Source organism: Brachycentrus maculatus, unplaced genomic scaffold (genome assembly GCF_059751285.1).
Source record: "Brachycentrus maculatus isolate JH-2025_06_01 unplaced genomic scaffold, ASM5975128v1 h1tg000624l, whole genome shotgun sequence".
Lineage (NCBI taxonomy): Eukaryota > Metazoa > Arthropoda > Insecta > Trichoptera > Brachycentridae > Brachycentrus > Brachycentrus maculatus.
In genome coordinates this window covers 524,489-545,187 of record NW_028281361.1, presented here as the reverse complement: position 1 = coordinate 545,187, position 20,699 = coordinate 524,489, and the positions used below count along the sequence as shown (strand labels likewise).

The 20,699-nt window shown below is 34.2% G+C and overlaps 1 protein-coding gene across 11 annotated transcripts in view; it reads left to right on the top strand.

Annotated features, from left to right (window-relative positions):
• The window catches only part of tutl (immunoglobulin superfamily member turtle), a 337,339-nt gene that overhangs the window by 286,650 nt on the left and 29,990 nt on the right, over positions 1-20,699 (top strand). For 8 of the 11 annotated variants that reach the window (XR_015838863.1, XR_015838862.1, XM_088273974.1 and 5 more), the window contains 3 exons: positions 7,573-7,727; positions 11,290-11,423; positions 16,000-16,282. Coding sequence is in view for 7 of the 11 variants with exons in the window: in XM_088273971.1 (XP_088130097.1) it covers positions 7,628-7,727; positions 11,290-11,423; positions 16,000-16,282 (517 nt within the window). In the remaining 4 variants the exon portion in view is untranslated. The remainder of the gene's footprint in view (positions 1-7,572; positions 7,728-11,289; positions 11,424-15,999; positions 16,283-20,699) is intronic. The other 3 variants (XM_088273972.1, XM_088273969.1, XM_088273970.1) reach the window with 1 other exon arrangement.

Here is a 20,699-nt window from a genome sequence, read left to right as displayed (position 1 = left end):
ATATATATATATATATATATATATATATACATATATACATATATATTTATATATATATATATATATATATATATATATATATATATATATATATATATATATATATATATGTATATATATAAATATATATATATATGTATATATATATATATATATATATATATATATATATATATATATATATATATATATATATATATATATATATATATATATATATATATATATATATATACATATATAAATATATAAATGTATATAATCCAATTTCGAAACATTGTACAAGAATCACTAGAATTTTCACAAGAGGTATCTGTTGGTATTTCTCCTGGATTATAATCACTTACATAAGAAACGCCAGAAGATATCCTTTTCATTTATTTTTTAGATGTATTAATTGTTGAATCAAGCACAGATTTTTTGAGTCTACTAAGTAGCATTTTATTAATAAATTCACATAAAAATAAATTTTGTGACAATTATTTCACCTTTTTGTGCTTGTGACAGTAGTTTGAAAAAGCCTTAACTAAGCGTATCACATTTTTTTAAATTTATATAAACAATTTGTGTTTTTAATAATAATAAAATACAATTTAGTTGACTAAATATCAATATTTGATTTTAATATTTAATATGTAAATTAAAATGGAGTTCTGCAAACTTAACATCAGATTTATAAATACTTTACTACTGAGTTTATTCCTTGATTAGTAATCTGTCAATAAAATTTAAATTAATAGTCCAATCTAAAATGTTTAATTATATTTCATGTTTGCCATAATATGACATTACTTGATGCTGTGTTAAGTTGAACAAAGCCATGTAGCACCCATAAAAATATTACTTTTTGATGCCATATATCCCAGCTGTATGAAAGAATGTGAGTGAATAATATGTACGATCTAAACATCAGTATGGTCTTCTAATTTTTTTGTTTCAAATTATTTGTACCGGATTATAATTTTTACTATTTTTAGTCAAATTTCCACAATAGCCAAGTTTTAGTGCGAGAAACAAGGAACAAGAAAAAATGGCGCTTTGAAACAGAGTGATTGCAAATAAAAATATGTCCACGTATGCCAGACCCGAAAGTGTGAAAATCATTGTATGGCAGAATTAAAAACGAAGACATAAGAAAGGAACGTAAGGCTGAACAAGGAATAATTGAAAAGATATCTGATGGAATGAATATGTAAAGCGAATGGATAGCGAGAGAATGACTTGGAAAATACATAAATGTGCGAACGTGAGCGGGGAGAACAGAACGAGGACGGCACGATCAGATCAATCCAGAACCTAAAATCTGGTGGTGTCAAAAGTCTGCGTAATCGGAGAACATATATGACTAGTTGTATGGATGTGTTATTGAATTACCTAACGTCCAAGTGACTCTGAAATCTAGCTACGCCTTATGCAACACCGTTTATCATGTCCCTACTCAGGCTTCAATTTTATAAGTTTCATAGCCTATGCCTACTCGAGAGTGGATTTACTCTTCATATTTAAAGTTACTATAATTTCATGTAATTCATGTGTGAAAATTCTAGGCAAAAACACTCGCTTGTATGGATATGAAGGAAGCGAGGAGTGTATGTCATGACAGAAGAGTGCGGCGTTCCATGCTCTCTGCCTACCTTTGCAGAAACGGCGTGATGGTAGTAGCAGTAGGTACTAAGAACTACTCGCGACTTTTCATCACACTAAAAAGCGCCCTTCGTAATGCAGCTTGGGTAGTAAATCCATAACACATCCCTTCCTAATAATGTATTCCGGCCCTCGGCAGACAAATAGCGCCGTTACAGCGAGCTGCTCCGGGAGCGGTGAGGGATGAGGAGGTATCCCTGTACCTTTAGTACAGGGGGGGGAGGGGGTCCCGAGGGAACCCTTCCCACGAACTCACGCTTCGGGGGAGATATCTCTCCTGGAGCCTTGAGAATGTTTTAACTAGGATTTTGAATATTTTATTAATATGTGGAAATATTTTCCTATTATTTTTTGACATCTCATCAAAGATGAAGAAGAATATGGAAGTCTGGGCATTCATGGGGCTGACGACCATCATAGGCTGGTTTAAGTGATCACTTTACACACTGTAACATTCACCAATTCTACTCATTAATGACAACCGCACTACTAAAATTCTTGGATGTTCTATATATATGAACCAATTTTTAAACATTATTCTTGAATCACTAGAACTTCACTAGAGACATCTATCTATTGGTGAGGTGAAAATTGGTGAATGTTACACGTAGAATTATTGAATGTTACACGTGTGTAAAGTGATCACTTAAACCAGCCTATGACGGTCGTCAGCCCCGTAAATGCTCAGACTTTCATATTCTTCTTCATCTTTGATGAGATGTCAAAAATAATATGAAAATAACTCCTGTAATTGGAGATAATAATAACACACTCAAAATGTTGTAAATATTTTGCGATTGCCAAAACAGCTTTCTCATTCAGAAATAATGTAGACTTTTAACTAAAAAAACTAACCAACCACCGCTAGATACTTGCAGAGATAGTAGAATCCCACACCAATCTGTCAAACAATTTTCGCATCTTCTATATTCATACATCTCCTCCTACATACGCCCATTCTTCCGACTCCTGACCTGCCCACTTTCAAGTAGTTGATATTCTTGATCATGTCAAGTCCTCGGTCTTCGTTTGCTTGTTTTACTGTTCTTTCTTCTCTCATTCGATTCATTTTTGACTGTCCATAATTCTTCCAAGATATTTTGATATTCCTTTGAAAGACAAGATTATGGGTGACTTAGAGGCAATTTTTTTACTTGTGATTCGATATTGTTCCCTAAACAAATTGTAACAATATTCAAAATTTAGTATAGTTAAACGAACTTAAGTTTACATGTGATTGTGTACTAAAATCTCACAAGTATAATATACAGAATTTTTTTTAAAAATATTTTTGGTAAAAATGTAACTCTTAATTTAGAAATATTCACCTAATTACAAAAATCTGTCAAAAGTTAAAAAAGAAATTCTTCAATGCCTTTCGCAAAATTCTTTTTTTCCTTCTCTTCAAAGCTTTTTTTCTTCTTCTCTACGAAGATAGCACTGCATGTATTACGGTAGGTGGTTCATTTCCATCCTGATTTAGCATCTCTAGAGGTGTTAAACAGGCATGTGTAATGTCGCCTATTCCATTTTTGATTCATTTCTTGTCCTATTGGTTACTGAAATATTTTATGGTAGGTACCCGTACGTACGATATGAAACTCGTGAGATTTTTGAAATGGTGGACTTTTTCGATGACCACGATTCATAGAGTATAAGTGTGAAGCACACGAGCATTCAATAATTTCGATTGTCAAGGATTTTCTGTCACGGACCATCAAAAACTGATTCCCTCTTATCATTCACATTCTAACCCATTTATTTAACATCCCCGGCTCGGGATCAATTCGCATTCAATGTCGAATCCGACCGAACAATTGTTTGTTCGGTGTTTTGATTCGCCCTTCATTCGTAAGTCATTGTTGGGTGGACGCTTTCAAGAGATTTTCAACTCCGAAATTTTCTTATATAATGAGATAGATTATATAAATTTATTATTACATCGTTTGTTTAAAAATAAATCGACCTTTGAATGAAATTATGATGTTTTTAATGAAGAACGAACATTGTCTTATATATTTTTCCTTTAGTAACGTGTATTTAACTTCGAAAAGCAAATCCCTCACGTATAAGACCTTGTGTATCCTGCATAATTTTCAAATGTTTTTTTCTGGTACAAAATTGAAATAAAAAATACGCAATGTAACTTAATCTGAAATGTTGTTAATAAGGTTGTTTTCCCTTGTAGTTATGTCAGAAATCAATAGTAATGTATTATACTTCAGTATTTCAAGGATTCATGTTTGCTAATAGTATTACGAAGGTTCTTTTCTTATAAAAAAGGAATGTATAAATTAAATATTATAACGTAAAATTTTGCGTATAAATAAGTTTTTACGCGTTTTCTGTAAAATTTTCTGAATATAAGTAATGGTTTAAGGTTTATTTTTGAGCAAATTCTCCACAATTTCACAAATTTTATCAATTACTTACTGAACCCGGCCATACGTTTCTGTGACTCAGTCTGGTTAAGTGGAAAAGAAAAATATATAAATAGTGAGTAATAAATTAACACGGTTGATCCCTAAAAATAATACAACAGATACAATACAATACAATGGATTCAATATCCCATATCAATCAAGATTTGTCACATGGTTAATTTATTTGTCTTAGTTATCTTGTCATATTTTCAAATAACCTACAATGTAGGTTAAAATAAGAGTTAAATAATAAATAATAAATATTAATAATATTCAAATCATTTACTTTATTTATTGATTTGACGTTTAATTTTTTAGAACTCCATTCTAATTTATGAATTAATTTTAAGATCAAACACAGATATTTAGAGTCTACTAAGTATTATTCTATTAAAACACGTAAAATTAATATTGTGACAATTGTTTCGCCTAGTTATGGCATTTTCAAACGAATGTGTTTTTAATAAAGTACAACTTAGTAGATTAAAAAAATCTGTGTTTGATTTAACATTAATTCATACATTTACTTGTCGGTTGTGGTCCTGTGGTTAGTGTCGCGGACTCTTAACTCGGAGTTTCTCGGTTCGAACCTACTCTTCCACAGTAATCTAATAATGATCCGCTTAGGCTCACAGAAATAGTATGAAATTGAAATATTTGTGTAAATAATAAAAACACAAATACTTATTTCTCAATTAAAAAAAAACTTTTAGATTAGTCATTTTTACTTATTTATCTTTTACAAAAATGTTAGTTATATTAGTATATAACCACTCACGGTGAGTGGTTATACACCAATATTACTAACATAAAAAAAAATAAGTAAAGAAAATAAAATTAACTATAGTATTACAATTTTGTGTTTCAAAGTTGGTATTCATTAGAATGAGCATCCTATGTAGGCATCCGTTATTTGATCTAAAGTTAACTAAACTACGTTCTGCACAGTTTAGCCTTCACGATGTATTGTACCTACATAACTGTCACTCGCGATCTGATAGTTAAGTGTAAACCGCGATCATTTCATATGCAGCGCGTGTTCCTGAGCCATTAAGTGCTGCCTTCACACTAGGAAGGAATCTGTTTCAATTAAACGACTACCCTGTTACATATAGATATTCTACGGGGCTGGTTAGGAATACATATTCATAGTAGCTCGCAAGCGCTGGATTCACTAAGATTGTACAAAATAGAAGTCAACTATTTTGTTAAGAGCAAAAAATATCGGGCATATAGGCCTAGTATTCGTTAAATAGTTTAATTTTCTTTAAACCTAGGCAACATTTGACGTACCGTAAAATGGGGCTACTTGAACTTTGATGCGTTACTTGAGCCCAGTACAAAAAAAAAAATTAGATCGTAGCATAGATCGAAGTATCGTGACAATAAGTGTCACCTGTCAGGGAAACAATGAATCATGTCGATACGTTCATTATTGTAGACCAAATACAGATTTTTTTGTTGTACTGGGCTCAAGTAACACATCAAAGTTCAAATAGCCCCGTTTTACGGTAATTATTTTTTTTAAACACCGTTTTTATATTTGAAAAACAAGTTCTTCGAAATAAATATATGGTTTTGAAAAGAAAAGAGTTATTGAAAGGTAACGAGTTATAATACAATTATAATAATATTTTATCAATTCTTAAAACAGGACAAAATGCAATATGTATTCTAAAAAAAATGGACATGACCCAACGACCGGCTTTATGAGTTTGGCCTTTAAGTAAAAGCGATTATGTTTCAAGTAGATACTTCTATCAAGATCTATTTTGGATACATAATATTTACAATTTTAGTTTTTCATGACATATATAAATTGTCTGTGGTCTGTCAATTTTAAACCAGAGAGGGCAGCTTAACCGTTTATTTCCTTAATTTTTTACTTGTTCTTTCATCATACATTTAAGTCTATAAATTTGTACGATTCATCTCCCTTTATTTTTTTCCGTTGTCTCTCCATTCAATGAAGGTTATCCGCCAGTCTGTAATATCTCCAGGATTATCATCAGGTTGACTTCCAGTCCATTCTGTTCTTTCCCGTTCTGCCTTCTAAATTTTTCTTCGATATCCAACCTTAAAATTGATATCTTTCATGCCTCATGTGTCCCTGGTTCTCAGATTTCTTTTGCTTGTCTTATTTTCGACAATATCTCTTGATTCGACTCAACGTCCAAATTTAGAAATTTGATATATTAGTTTTGTAAGTAAATTTATCAAACCTCTTCTGCTCTCAAGGTTCATACATATGCTCAAACTTGTTATTATTTCACAGTGTGCGAAGTCACACACTTTAGATAGATGTCGCACTCGCTTCTATGTACATTTCAACTACCGCCTTCCCGAGCGAAACTTTTCTATTACTTTTTATTCCTACCGCCAGGATCTCTGGTGGTGTTTTTGGCGGTAATATGACTATCGCATAAAAATGATTTACCCGAAGTAATTTCATTTCTTGATGCGGTAGAAAATGCTATCTTCGATATTAATTAACGTGTTCTCAATATTCTTAATATTTTATCATAATAAGCGGATCTAAACATAAATTTTTATAAAACGATACTTTAAGACTTTCAAGTTTTTTCCAAAAACTGACGTAAGGCCACCATCTTGATTTTTCTCTGTAGCACTCTGTTTTATCGGCGGAACACTTTTGAAATTAAAAAATTAAAGGAATACATTTCTTTACATATCTACATATCTTTACACAAGTTGCTCTGTCTAAATTACAAATGCTTGTGCAAGTATGTGTGTGCATTGTAAGTAAATGAAATAAGATCCTCAATATTATTCATATTTAAAGCATTTACTTCGTGGTTAGTCATATCTACTTATATATTTTTTAAACAAAAATGTTTGCAATGTATTACCACTCACCGAGATATTTTTGTCTATTGGTTATGAGACATACCCGTCTCTTCGTCAGGACAACCACTACAACAGCACGGAAACAATACTACGCGTCACAACCATATCACTATTCACACACCTATAACTATATAAAATGTTGATCACATGCGACTTTGGTATTTCTTGGTCTCCTTCTTATTAAAAATATAAATGGTTTCTAGGCATCCAAATAAATCGCTATAATTATTACATATATATTCAAATCATTGATTTTTTATCCGCCTCCGCGGTGTAATGGTTAGCGTGTTTAGCTACCGTGCTGGAGGTCCTGGGTTCGATTCCCAGGGGAGTGAAAATAACGAACGTAACACTCCAACCACCGAGGTGCTCGCATGCCTGCTCGTCTGTGCAAACTTGAAACACAGTAAGAAACATTTTTTTGTAGTACGTTTTTTGGATTTTTGAACTAAGTAGAATCTACTCAGTCCAAAAATGCAATAAAAACGTACTACAAAAATGTCCTTTACTGTTTTTTGAGTTTGGACAGCCGTGCTGCTGCCTTAACTTGGTCGGTCCACTAGGCCTTGTTGTTCTCCAGTGGCGATTCGCCTTCTACTCGAATTGATGGTGACATGTTATCCTTGTGACGTTGCAGGCGAGGCGATGTGGCGATGAAGCGGTGCGCACGGCGTTGACATGGGAGCGGAGGTATGGGGCGCGCGGTGCTCGGGCCTGTCCGCCTGTCCCCGGCTCGGTCGCCGCTGACCCTCCTGCTGCTGCCACTACTGCTGCTCCCTTTCTGCACCCCGGGTAAGTGCGATCTTACATGTTTATATATTTATTTATTTAAACTTCATGTACAGAAAAGAAATAAGTACATTGGCGGGCTTATTGCTAAAAAGCAATATATTCCAACCAACCAAAAACAGACTACTGGTAAAAACGTTTGATACCATATAAAGCTGTTTGCAATCAGAGGGTAGAGAGTACTAAAATATTTAAATAAAACATAAATTTCAAATTCATGATAGTAAAGAAGGCAAAGGAAAAGGGGAGTTGGGAAGGAGGCAGAGGGGAAAAAAACTAAGGGAGGAGATTTGATGGACAGTTAGGAATCTAATGAAAGACAGTTATGCCTCAGACGTTTCTCAAAATGTCATTAGAGAAGGAAGAAAGAAAGAAATGCTCTTTCACTAGTAGTTAGAAATAGTGAGCGTGAGATGATCTTCAGAAAAAAACTTACAATGCATTAGTTTGCTATATCATTTCCACTGTCTTGTTTTCCTTAATTCAATCACAGTGAAGCGCCAATCGATCTACAAGCAATCCCTAATCAACCTACAAAAATAACAGAACATAACAAAAACAATATAAGGTCGTAATCCCTGTAAATACCGAGACTTCCATATTCTCAGGGGACTCGTATGTCTTCACTTTAGCTTGAAAAAGCTGTATGGCTATGGATATGCAACCCTGAATGTCCTAGCCATTGCTGCTATTCTTCTATTCCTATATACCATTTGAATGTTTACAGTGTGTTAAATGATCACCTAAACCGACCAATCATAGGTTCTAAGTCCTGTAAATGACTGGTCTTCCATATTCTCATCTCAATCATATGTTAAGATATCAATGAAATTTTGATTAAAAAAAGCTTTTAAGTGGGGAACAACCCAGAAACTATGGACAAAGATTTTATCACACTCACCTCTTTTGTTACAATTTTTTTTGAAATTCTTTTTTCACATTACTCTCAAATTTACTCACTTAAACACACGACCATTCCCTGCGGATGTAAAAACACTTTTCTTGTTCCTGCATTCGGTGGTTGTATCAGAATGTATCAACATTATTAAGCCGTTACTTTAGCTACCCTTTCCTGTGCGGTTGCTGTAACATCAATAATGTAATTTAATCTGGCCCTATTGCTGAGCTTACCTAGTGTATGCGCGTCTTGGGACTGAAGCTTATATGTAGGTAATGTAGATCTATATTACACAATTACCCACCCTAACATACATTCGCGTGCTTAAGTTATGGGTTAGCTAGACTTCTAGATCCATGTATTTTTGATTTTTTGTATTCTTCTTACTGTCCGCTGCACTCCACGCCGAAAGTTGGCAATGATCATCACAATTTTACTTTGTCTTCTGCCGCTTTAAACAGCGACTTAGTTATTATAGTGGAAATACTGTCTAAAGTTTTTAAGCCAGGGTATACATATTTTTTCTATTTTGCGTTTGCCTTTGGCTTTGCCTTGTAGCACAATACGTATTATACTAGTATCGTATGTCTAAACTTTTTTACTCTTGTTTTACTCTTATTTTCTTTTTTACGCTGTCTATATGTTCTTTCTTTTTTCCCACACGTCTTAAAATATCTTCGTTTGGAACTTTCTCTCAACCTGTAATGTTTTCAGCATTATTCTACAGCACCACATTTCGAATACCTCAATTTTCTTTGTGGTAGCTCGGGTGAGAGTCCATATTTGGCTTTTGATGCCTTAGAAAAGCACTGAAAAGATGTAGCATCGTACAATCCTCATTTCATGAAACAATTTCTTAACATTTCTCTCTTGACTCTGATCCCTCGTAAATGGTCACTAAGGCAACAGCCAGACAAAGTTGTCTTGTATTTAGGAGGTAACATATTATTTCAAGGATTAATGTAAGTTTTTAGGTTACCTCGACTACGTATTCAAGCAAACACAAATTACCTTCCGTCATGGTCTACAGTCTACATCGATCGTGTTCGTTTTTAACCACCGTTTACTAAATTCAATCTAGTAATAAGTAATGCTGCATGTTTACTTATATTGTTTTCAACTAGAAAGGCGGGATAATCATTAGCCCGCAACTAAATTTTCTTTAAACCCTGGTAACATTTCATCACTTCCCAGTTTAGCCCGAGTGTGACTCGGGCAAGGAGTTTCCATTGTAATGATAAGCCCGAGTGCTGCTCGGGAAAATCGTATACCGACTTCTAGGTATTTATTGATTTGCCCGAGCCAAATATGAATTTGTTTTTATTGACTAACCCAAGTGGTGTTGAGGCAGTCTTGTTTCGACTTGTTGATGATGATTCCTTGCACCGGTAAATATTCTCGCCAAAATTCGATTGTTAAGAAATGGTCAATGTAATTGAATATTTTGAAGCAACGTTTTTGTATTTAAAATTGGATTTTTATTCAAAATAAATATATGGTTTTCAAAAGAAAAGAGTTATCGAAACGTAAGAAATTTAAAAAATCATATTTTTTTTCTTCAATAATCGAACTAATTCCAGAATATTTTCTAAACAAAAAAATGTTCTCGAACAACACGTGTGGCTTGTCGAGCCGCAGGTTGTGTACTGATTTTGTATATCTGAGAGTACATCCTGGAACAGATAGAATTATTAAGCACTTCTTCTATGGAGTAGGTTCGTGTTTTGTTTGCTATCGCGTTGTTTCCTCGCTTATTGCCCAATATGAAAGTTCCCAAATGAAGGAAGATTGCAGACCGAAAGTGCAGAGCGGTTGTGCTGTCGAGCTCTGGCGGCGAACTTTATCGCTTACGGAACTTATACACGCTGATAATACAACAATATAAGCATCCCGGATGCTCCAGACGGAGGCGAATTTATCGAAAACTATTGTGAAAGTCTGCGGCTTTCGTTTACTACGCCAATTATTATTCCACGCTCGCGTATTTCGGTGCAAGAAGCGTCTCGGCAATATAAATTTATGTTTAACATGCATAAGTTAACTCGGTATGTTCATAAACCAAACCGTAAAGATGTCGATTTCATTTCTGGTGTCATCTAATGTGTAAAGATAGATCATTCTCATTTTTTTGATATTGCATTAGTACTTATTTGATTTATTTCTTGAATATACATGTACATAAAATTTATCTGCATTTTGGCTCTTGAGGCATAGCCTGTGTTGAACCGAAATACATACTTACATGCTATAGTTTACTACAAATTAATACAATTTTAATTGAATGCAGTATTAGATCAATTACTCTTAAAATCTGATTTAAATATTTAGAATCTAAGAAAGTAGTGAAATAAATTTGGTGGCACAAAATCGACGTAGGTAAGCGAAAGATCTCAGAAAGAAAAACATTACCGCATTATATGGGAACACAAATTAAGGAAAAACAGGAGGAATGAAAAGGAGAATACCAGCATTCTGGGTTGCATTCCCGTATAGACTAGTAGAAGCTAGTGTATGTAAGATATACAAACCACTGGAATTAATAGGAGTTCCTTGATTTTTATATTGTTACCTCAAGTTGAGCAGAATATGATATTTGGCGTATGTCATTGTGGTCATCGTGCCTTTGTTTCTTGCAGAATCGCTTATAATCGAGTACTTTGTCCGCAGTGTGTTGTTTCCAAGATGCGGTGCACATCACCGCCATACTGGGTGAGAGCGTCGTGTTCAACTGCCACGTGGAGTTCCCGGGGGATCACCCCGTCCCCTATGTGCTGCAGTGGGAGAAGAAGGTAGGCGAAACGGTACGCAATCCACCCCCATGACGTCACTTGTTTAACCTGTCTGTGCTCACCACACCTAACCAACCCTCTTGTCTGTTTAGTGCGGCTCTCTAACCCCTAGCTCCGGAGGGAGCCGACGGCCACTCGAGCGTAACGTATCACATCGCGCAAGGAGGACCACTTCCTATTGTGTTCTGTCGCAACACTGGCGCAAATAGTTGTGCCGGGGCATTGCGGATTCCGGGAATCAACTATCCGGGCGTATCTCATTATCCCTTCACTCTAAACGAGACTCTGTTGTCCAGACGGGAAGATGAAGTTTAAAACAGTTGATTCCCGGAATCCCCAGGCTCTATATTTCTCAGCGTAGAGTGGCGCTGATATTGCTAGAATAAGAACAATTATTGAATGCATAGGCAATAAGTAACCACAGAGAAACGGCCAAACAAAACGTGTCTTAAAGAGAGCAGCAGACTTTACCACGGAACTAATATTCTTATCCATTCCTGTCCCTATCAACAACAATATTACTAACATCAGATTAATATTGAGTTGATCGAAAATATCTTTCCATTGGTCAAAAATGTTTTTATTTGATAATTTTAAACGCAAACATCTCAAGCATTTTCTACTAAACATTTTCTTCTTACCTTTTTGATTCCTTATGTACATGATGTAAATTTGGACCCAAGAGATTCTTCAATTCAGCCATCACTAGTGTGATGATGGCTGGTGGTTTTTGAGATCTTTGATCTAAAAAATCATTTATTCCACATTATAAATATACCTATGTTTATAACAGATATTTTGTTGGACAAAGAGCTGATGGTACGGTAAATGGAGCATTATTGTCCAATTAGATATTCCCAGGTATTTTATTCGTTTGAGATTTTTTTTCAAATAATATAACTCTGAAATCGAATTACTACATAATATTCATAAGGTATGTATACTATGTATGTTGATACTATGTATACTAATATTCATAAGGTATGTACAATATGAAACAGAATTTGAGAAAATCAAGCCAGCGACTTTAAAAAAAACAACAAAAACTGTTTAAAAAAACAGTGAATTGTAGTGAAGAAACTGATGAGTGTTTAAAAATAACGGAATAAAATATATTTGACCAACGAAAAGATCCTTTAAATTAACTCAGTACTCTGTCAGTTACTCGAACAGCACTTGAATAATAACATTACATACAGAAACTACAAACTGCACCATTTATCTTGTACATATAAAGTTTTTTTTATTATTATGTAATGTCGAGCACAGAGATTCAGCTTTTGATCACGAGTTTGTTGGATGACTGTCCCTTCACACATCTGGACTCACCTGATCTCTGAACGGTGATTTGTCTGTTACTCTCTTCCTGTGGCGTTCTTGCACTTGGGTTTGCGTTCTTGCACAACTAACCACCGATGACTGTATTTTTGGGTTTTCTCGTGTTGACTTTGTTTTTGCGATGCCTCAACCTCATCCTTCAATCGTCAGGTCAACTAACGACCCCTGCAGGAAAAGTTAAAGCGTAGGAAAATCAAAATTGACCCAGAAATACCCAAAACAGTGACTGAAAAATCTTATGATATCCGAAATTAGAATCTTATGATCCTAACCCAAGTTCAATTCGACTCTCATTATTTTTTTACTAACTGCATGTTCCGTAGCTATTTATTTTAATTTCAATTATATCGACGTTGAAAAACGAAAGTTTTTGTATCGATATTAATATTAGTCGATTGTACAGTTTTACTCCATTTTTTCTGCGTCGAATATACCCACCCATATTGTGACTTGTTAAATAACGATAATTGTTATAATTTTTATTAAAACTGATATTAATTTATTACATAAATAATTATGAAATATATTATATAAATTAGTGTTTTTCCCCACTTTCACATTCTTTTAATCTTATTGGCTATTTTTTTCCAAAATCGAATAAAGCACTAAAAAATTTATATTTTTTGGAACAATACAAACTTCATGTAAATTTCCTGTGGTGCTATGTAAGGCAGATCAAAATAATGACTTAAAACAAATTTCGTTTTTCATGGACGATATTTTTTTAAACCTACAACTATGTATGTAAATATTAGTATTGTTTTCTGTTCCTTATATTCGTGTTCGCGTAAATAGTAATTTGGTTACCACGCAAATATCTGAATGTATGAATTAATCTAAATATAAAACATTTTTCTTTGTAGATTGTTTCTTAGCAAAATAATTCTTTGAATTTTCAAATAAGTCTAAATAAAGCACAAATACAACGTTCGATAGAAATAAAACACATTTTCAATGAAAATTTAAATTCCATTGAAAGCACAAATTAGCCTAAAAAGTTCGCGAATGTTTATTTGTTGCCTTCTTTCAATTCTCGGTAGGTTTCTTGTAAACAAGCCTTTGTGAATCGAATTAAAGCTTGTATATTTATGTAGTTTAATATTTCCTTTTATGTTTGTGTGTATTCCGCATGCTTTAAGTATTTCACTAATACGTTTGCATATTTACTTTACGAACAATTTCCAATGCATCGAGCTACCTTGTACGGAAAGATATGAAGAAAAAAATACTTCAAAAATATACTACCAATTTTTTTATATTATTATGATGATTGATCGTGATTTATTTAAGGATTTTAACGACTTATAAATGTATTTTTAAATGTTCGATTTTTGTGAAATCACCTGCTCAATTTGAAAACCTAGAAGTGGTTTATTATTTTTTTTACTTACAATTTAAACGGTCATTGAAATTCAGAAAGAAAAATAAGCCGAAAATCATGTTCCTCAAAAATATCCTTTTTAGGTTTAAAAAATGGGCAGCTGAGGTAGATTTGTAATAAAATTATCACTCAGTGAAGAATCACTGATTTATGCTGTTACTATCATTTTACGCTATGTAAAGCTTTAAATGGAACACAAACCGTTAGCTTACTGTCAAATCTGTTCCAAAATATGTTCAGTTCAGCGCTGAGAAATGGCGTGAAATGTGCAGTGAAAGGGAGCTGGCGTGTCTGTGGGAAAGCCAACGTCCTTTGAGATTACTGAAGACCTATAGTAAGGATCGTATTTGGTCAAGCACGTGAACTCAGTCGGAGCTTTGCGGAGCTCGCAGCTTTGCGAAGCTCGTCAAGCTCACGTCATAGGGAAGAAACTCCATTTGCGTTCGTTAGGCGCTCATTATTCTAGCGACGCCGACGCCGGAATCGGCTTAAATCTCTCGCGTAAACATGCCAAGCTCATGTCGACTATTGACTCCATTATGTAGCCGTCGACGTCGTAATAAAGCCACTATTACTTTTGCGGGTAGCTATTTTTATTTACAAACCGACTCGACGATTTTATCGTCTATTACACGATGAAATTATCACATTTGCGCCAGCTGTTTGATCACATGCGCATCCATGCGCTAGAATTTCAGTGAAAAGTTAACAAATTAACTACGCAGTGTAGATAACGTTAACTTTTATTTCTAACGTCTTTGGCATTTTGATATGGGTTCGATTAGTAACTTAATGATCCGCCTCCGTGGTGTAATGATTAGCGTGATTAGCTACCGTGCTGGAGGTCCCAGGTTCGATTCCCAGCCCCCTGGGAATTTTATCATTCATATTTTTTTCACCTCCCCAGGTGAAAAATAATAAATATGAATGATTTCCTTCTACTTTTTCTTTGACTAGAAAATCCATTATATACGATTTTTTTAGTCACATTGGTTCATTGAATACGGTATTAACAAAATCTACTAAATACGATTCTGGTAATCTCAAAGTGCGTTTTCTTCTCTATTACTTTTCTACGACACTTTTATCATTTAGTATAATATTAGTATTCAAACTATTATAACTATTTCTACCACACCAAGGCATGACTGTACCACAATACAAAACAATGTTCTTAGAACACAAAACTAACATTGCATTTCATAAAACATAATATACTCGTGTAATCAATGTTACTTTATGTTGGCTGTTATATTAATAAGCGCTTATTAAGTATTCGTTCTAGGACATCGAATATGTACTTACCAAATTATTGTTCAATGTACTTATCATATATTGCAAACGCAGCTATAGCTACCACGTACATATATCGATGAAGCTCAAAACAGGCCCTTTCTATATTAAATCCAATCATTGAAATAACAAACTCATTAAAATATGTATACGCAATTTCATTTACCGTCATTTTATAATGAGAAATCAGATATTAATGCTCATAATTTAAGTAAAATGCCTTCCAGATATACAGGGATCGAAATAGATATACTCGTACAAGGATATTCATTTATGATTTTTGCAAAGTAGATTCCTGTATTCAAAATATTAAAAAATTTCAATATATTTCTTTTTATAAAGATATGGAATGTAACTAAACGCTGGTTGCTAATTTCAAGAGATAAACTCAACAATAGAAGTATAGTATAAGTCATTTTTGGTTTGGTCACATGTTCAAAGGTCGAAGAGGAGCAATTGCACCCCTGGATAGTGTCTCTTTTGAGCTTCACGCGATGGACGGCGGCTGGTTTATCAACGACGATATGTTGCATACGACCCAATCCCGAGTCGGAAGTAATGAGTTTTTGGTTGTAGGGTCAGGAGATCCCGATCTACATCTGGTACGAGTCGTACCCCACGCACAGCGGCGAGGGCTACGAGGGCCGCGTGTCGCGCGTGGCGCACGACTCGCCGTACGGCGCGGCGTCGCTCAACCTCACCGGCATCAGGGAGTCGGACCAGGGCTGGTACGAGTGCAAGGTGGTGTTCCTCAACCGCTCGCCCAACTCGCACAAGAACGGGACGTGGTTCCATCTGGACGTGCACGCGCCGCCCAGGTTCTCGGTCACGCCGGAGGACATCATATACGTCAACTTAGGTGAGTCCCCACTCGCACTCTCGTCACAAAAATATCCTAAAATCTAGTCAATTAGAAACTGGCTGCAAACAGCAACCGACTGAAGGGAATGATAGTATACGGAAGAGGCCTTTATCCAGCAGTGGAGAACAGAAGGCTAGAGAAGAAGAAGAAGAATTCAATTCTTTATTCATGATCTCTAGATCAGAGTCAATTGTAAGTCTCATCATTGATCATTATCCCTAAAATATAAACTAGACAAGACTGTCCTCTTGGAACTGTGAAAAAATATCCCAAAATCTGATCACCAGTCAATTTATTATTCATGATTTCTAGATCACTGTCAATTTTCTCTCATCATTGTTCACTATTCTTAAAATGTTTTCCAAAAAAAAATCTACGTTTCACTTTTTTAATATTTTTTTTTTATTATCACTTATTTATCGATACAAACTTATTTGGTAAACATATGTTTTTTTTCTTCATATATAAGATAGGGTTTAGAAAGATACCCTGCGGCACCCCACGATTCATTAGAAAAGTAAATCCTTTTGTATACCATTATTTCTACATATTTCTTAATTACATATTCTTTATCCAGTCTGGTTAGCAAGCAAAACGACGTAGGTTCTTTTATCAATTAAAAAAATATGTATTGGCTTTTTTAACCTTTTTGCAACAGTGTTGATTTATTTTTATACGTAACTCATAAATATGTAAAATGGTTTCACGAACATCGAATGTCGAGTTACCGATATTCATGAAGTGTATTTTGATGCTGCTTTTAATTAAGGATACTCCGAATCTGAATATTTGATTTTTTATAATTGTCGCACTAGACGCCAATTAAAATTTGTTGTTCAATCACTTCGGGCCCATCAGAATACGTTAGCTCGACGTTTTTATTGAAAAATCGTATAAATTAGTCTCTTGCCATACTTTTAATGGAACTTTTTTTCTGGAAAGCGCCAGGAATCTACATTCAAATACATCTTTTCTTTCTTCCTCTGTGCCATAAACTTATTCCAGAATCAATTCATTTTCTTTCGTAAACACAACTTTTCTCCCTTTATTGCTTCCACTGGTAAACCTACTTTATGAGGGTTATTTGTTCCACTACTTATATTAACTCTTTTGTTATTTCCTGACTTACATTAACTAATTTATATATCTTGTTTTAGTTGTTATTATTAGTCAACTTAATTTCACGAAGGATTTTTCCATTTCCTCTTCCAAGTCTTAACAGAAAAAACTTTTCTCGGGGCATTATTTTTAGGATGGCAACAATTTTGTTAAGTCACGATATTAGGTTAGGTTCCTGTCATGTCAACAACTAAATCGGCGATGTTATTTAGTGGAATGGAGTCCAGTCTTTCCTACTTTATTCACGTCGAATACTTCGTGTTGTCAACACTGAATTGTTTTCGGCGTTATTGTCGACAAAAAGTAAAAATAAAATGAAATATTTCAGGCGTAAATAAATACTTTAATTTTAATCTACTCGCACACCAATCAGATGGCGTTTACCATTGGTGTTGCAAGTAAAAATAATTCGTTCTTAATATAGCTCCAACTTGGACAGTTTAATATTTTTTCTTCCTACTTGTTTTTGAAAATTTTATTTTTGTAGTTGAAATGCAAAACCATAGACAAATGCGTTAAAAAATCAATGTGTGACTGAATAAAAAAAAAAGAAATTAAATATGTATGTAAGGGTGAGTTAGGGATAATCGAAAATATTAAGAAAGTTATTTGATGTGGTTTAGACATGTGGAGCGGATAGTTAACGAGAGAATAGCCAGGATAAAATATATGGCAAGAATAAAAGGTAAAACAGAACGAGGACGACTAAAAGCCACTTAGCAAGATCAAGTCAATCGGTACCAAAAAGCTGGTCGTGAAAAAAGTCCACGTAACTGGAATACTAGATGTATGCATGTAAAACGTCTTGAAGTAGCAGAAAGATGAATCTGGGCTTAGAAACATTATTTTCTGTATTTCATCAAATAATATTAAATTCTTGCTCTGTTTATTTTATTTTAATTTTAAGTTAAATTTACTCGAGAGATTTTCATAAATTCTTTATTTACCTGAGGGTGCTGTTTAGAAACAGGAATTTTCAATGGTGAATTATCGAGAGTCTTCAGAAATTCAAATTATTTCTTTATTAAAGTAAACATTTCATTTCCTGGTCTGCGTCCGGTGAAAAATTCCACGGAAAGCATTCCACTTTGCGCGCACCTTTCAGCCTTAAATCTCGCTCCCTTCCCTCGGAGATTATTCTATCGGATCTTCCCCATTTTCTATCTCTTCCCTTCTCTAATCGTAAATTAGAAGCAACCTTTTATTTTTATGGGAGGTATAAGAAGAAGAGCGGAGGTCTGGAAAGAGGCAGCTAACGTTTTAGGTTATGTGTTATTGACGTCGTTCCGTACAGATGGCAAACAACGAAATCTCATTAAAAGAATATCCGAGATACATATTTCTCCTTATTTTTACTATCTCCGTTTAAGACAATTTTGTATGTAAAATATCATTAAAATTATGAAGTTATAGTATATACATAGTATACAGGTTTTTCACTTCAAATTTGACATTTTACAAAGCAAATTAGACGCCTTACAAATCAAATCGGACGTTTTACTAATGAAAATGGACGTCATATTGTATTTTATAAAAAAAATATTAGCAGTATTGAACATATTGTCTGAAAACTTGAGTACACATCGCGCGCATAGACTATGACAGCGCGCCGCGCAGGCTTGCCAACTTGACGACTGGCGCACTTGCTAGTTTTAAATATTTTAAATGTGGCAAGTGTTTAACATTGACAGTATATTTAGTAGTAATATGAATAAAAAAGATTATTATTTATTATTTCTTTTTTGCAATACTTAATTTTTTTGATGAACGCCTCACTAAGCATAGCCCGTTACGAGACGTTCATTTACATTATCTAAAAATATATAAGAGAATGTATATATCTAGTACATATATATCTATATCTAATACAAGCAATACAACACAAAATAAAGTAAATTGATATAAACAAATTATAAAAGTTTATATGAACAAAATACACATTGTAACAATAACTATCCGCTGTTGGCTGTCTCTATCTCGGTAGGGTGACCAAATTATGCAAATTTTTAACCTTTCTTTTTCTTAGTAAATACCACTATTTCTTAAAATCTACTGTGACACGTGTTTCGATGCATTCCGCATCATTTTCAAACACCTTTTTCTTTTTATTTGATTTGTAAGGCATTCAATTCGGTTTGTAAAACGTTCAACTTGAAGTGAAAAACCTGTATAGTTGCACCCTCCTCGGTTCTAAGGGTGATATTATCGCGGCCCACCCCTCCCCCTAGTGACTATTTCGTAACTACCCTCGCCCCCGCTGCCCATTATTTAAGGCGATAGTTTGTCCTTGTTAAATTCTTCTCCTTCTAACTGCACATTTCCTGGAGGATTCACTTTATTATCTGCACTATTATCGAATCGAAATGTTAGACACTGGATACAACTCGAAAATAATGGGTTAAGATGTCGGTCCCATTTCTCTCCGACTAGCTAACCATCACGCCGCTTACAGTAGGGGTTGACAGAGAGAGTAGATCGCCACACAATGAACAATCTGTCTTTGGAAACAATCTTCGCCTATTCCAACATCTCCTCACACGTACCTGCCGAATATACCGGCTTCTGACCTGGCTACTTTCGAGTATTTAAAATACTTGATCATGCCAAGTTTTCCTCGGTCTTCAGGAACGGAATCGAACAAACAACTCCTGGGTCCTTCGTTCACTTACAGCATTCTCACCGTACACTGCACAAAAATTCCGGCATGTTTTTGCAGGCTTTTCACATTTTTGTAGTAAACAAGCATCAAATAAAAATAAAAGATCAAATCAGTATAACTTTTTACACGATCAAGAAATTAGAAATCTTCACAAACAATGTAAGCTAAAATGGCACCTTTTTCTTGAATGTTTTTCGCAGATACTTTTTGGCACATTTTATAAACTTTATAAAATAAAACAACTTTGTTTTTAACCACTTTTTATTGGTACTTTTTTTCTCTTACTGGTTTCGACAAGAACCTTGTCATCATCAGGATCAAACATCCAAACCTAACTTAATTGTTCATTCCTTAAACCCGCCCACTCACCTAACTATGAATATTTCAATGTTTTAGAATTAGTACATGTTTAGCCCTGATGATGACAAGGTTCTTGTCGAAACCGTTTGGAGAAAAAAAGTACCAATGAAAATTGGTTAAAAACAAAGTTGTTTTATTTTATAAAGTTTATAAAATGTGCCAAAAAGTATCTGCGAAAAACATTCAAGAAAAAGGTACACAACACCGGGAAGAGAGGGTTAATCAATCAATTCACCCTTTATTATTCGTAATATTTCTTCTATCACAAAATCAAAA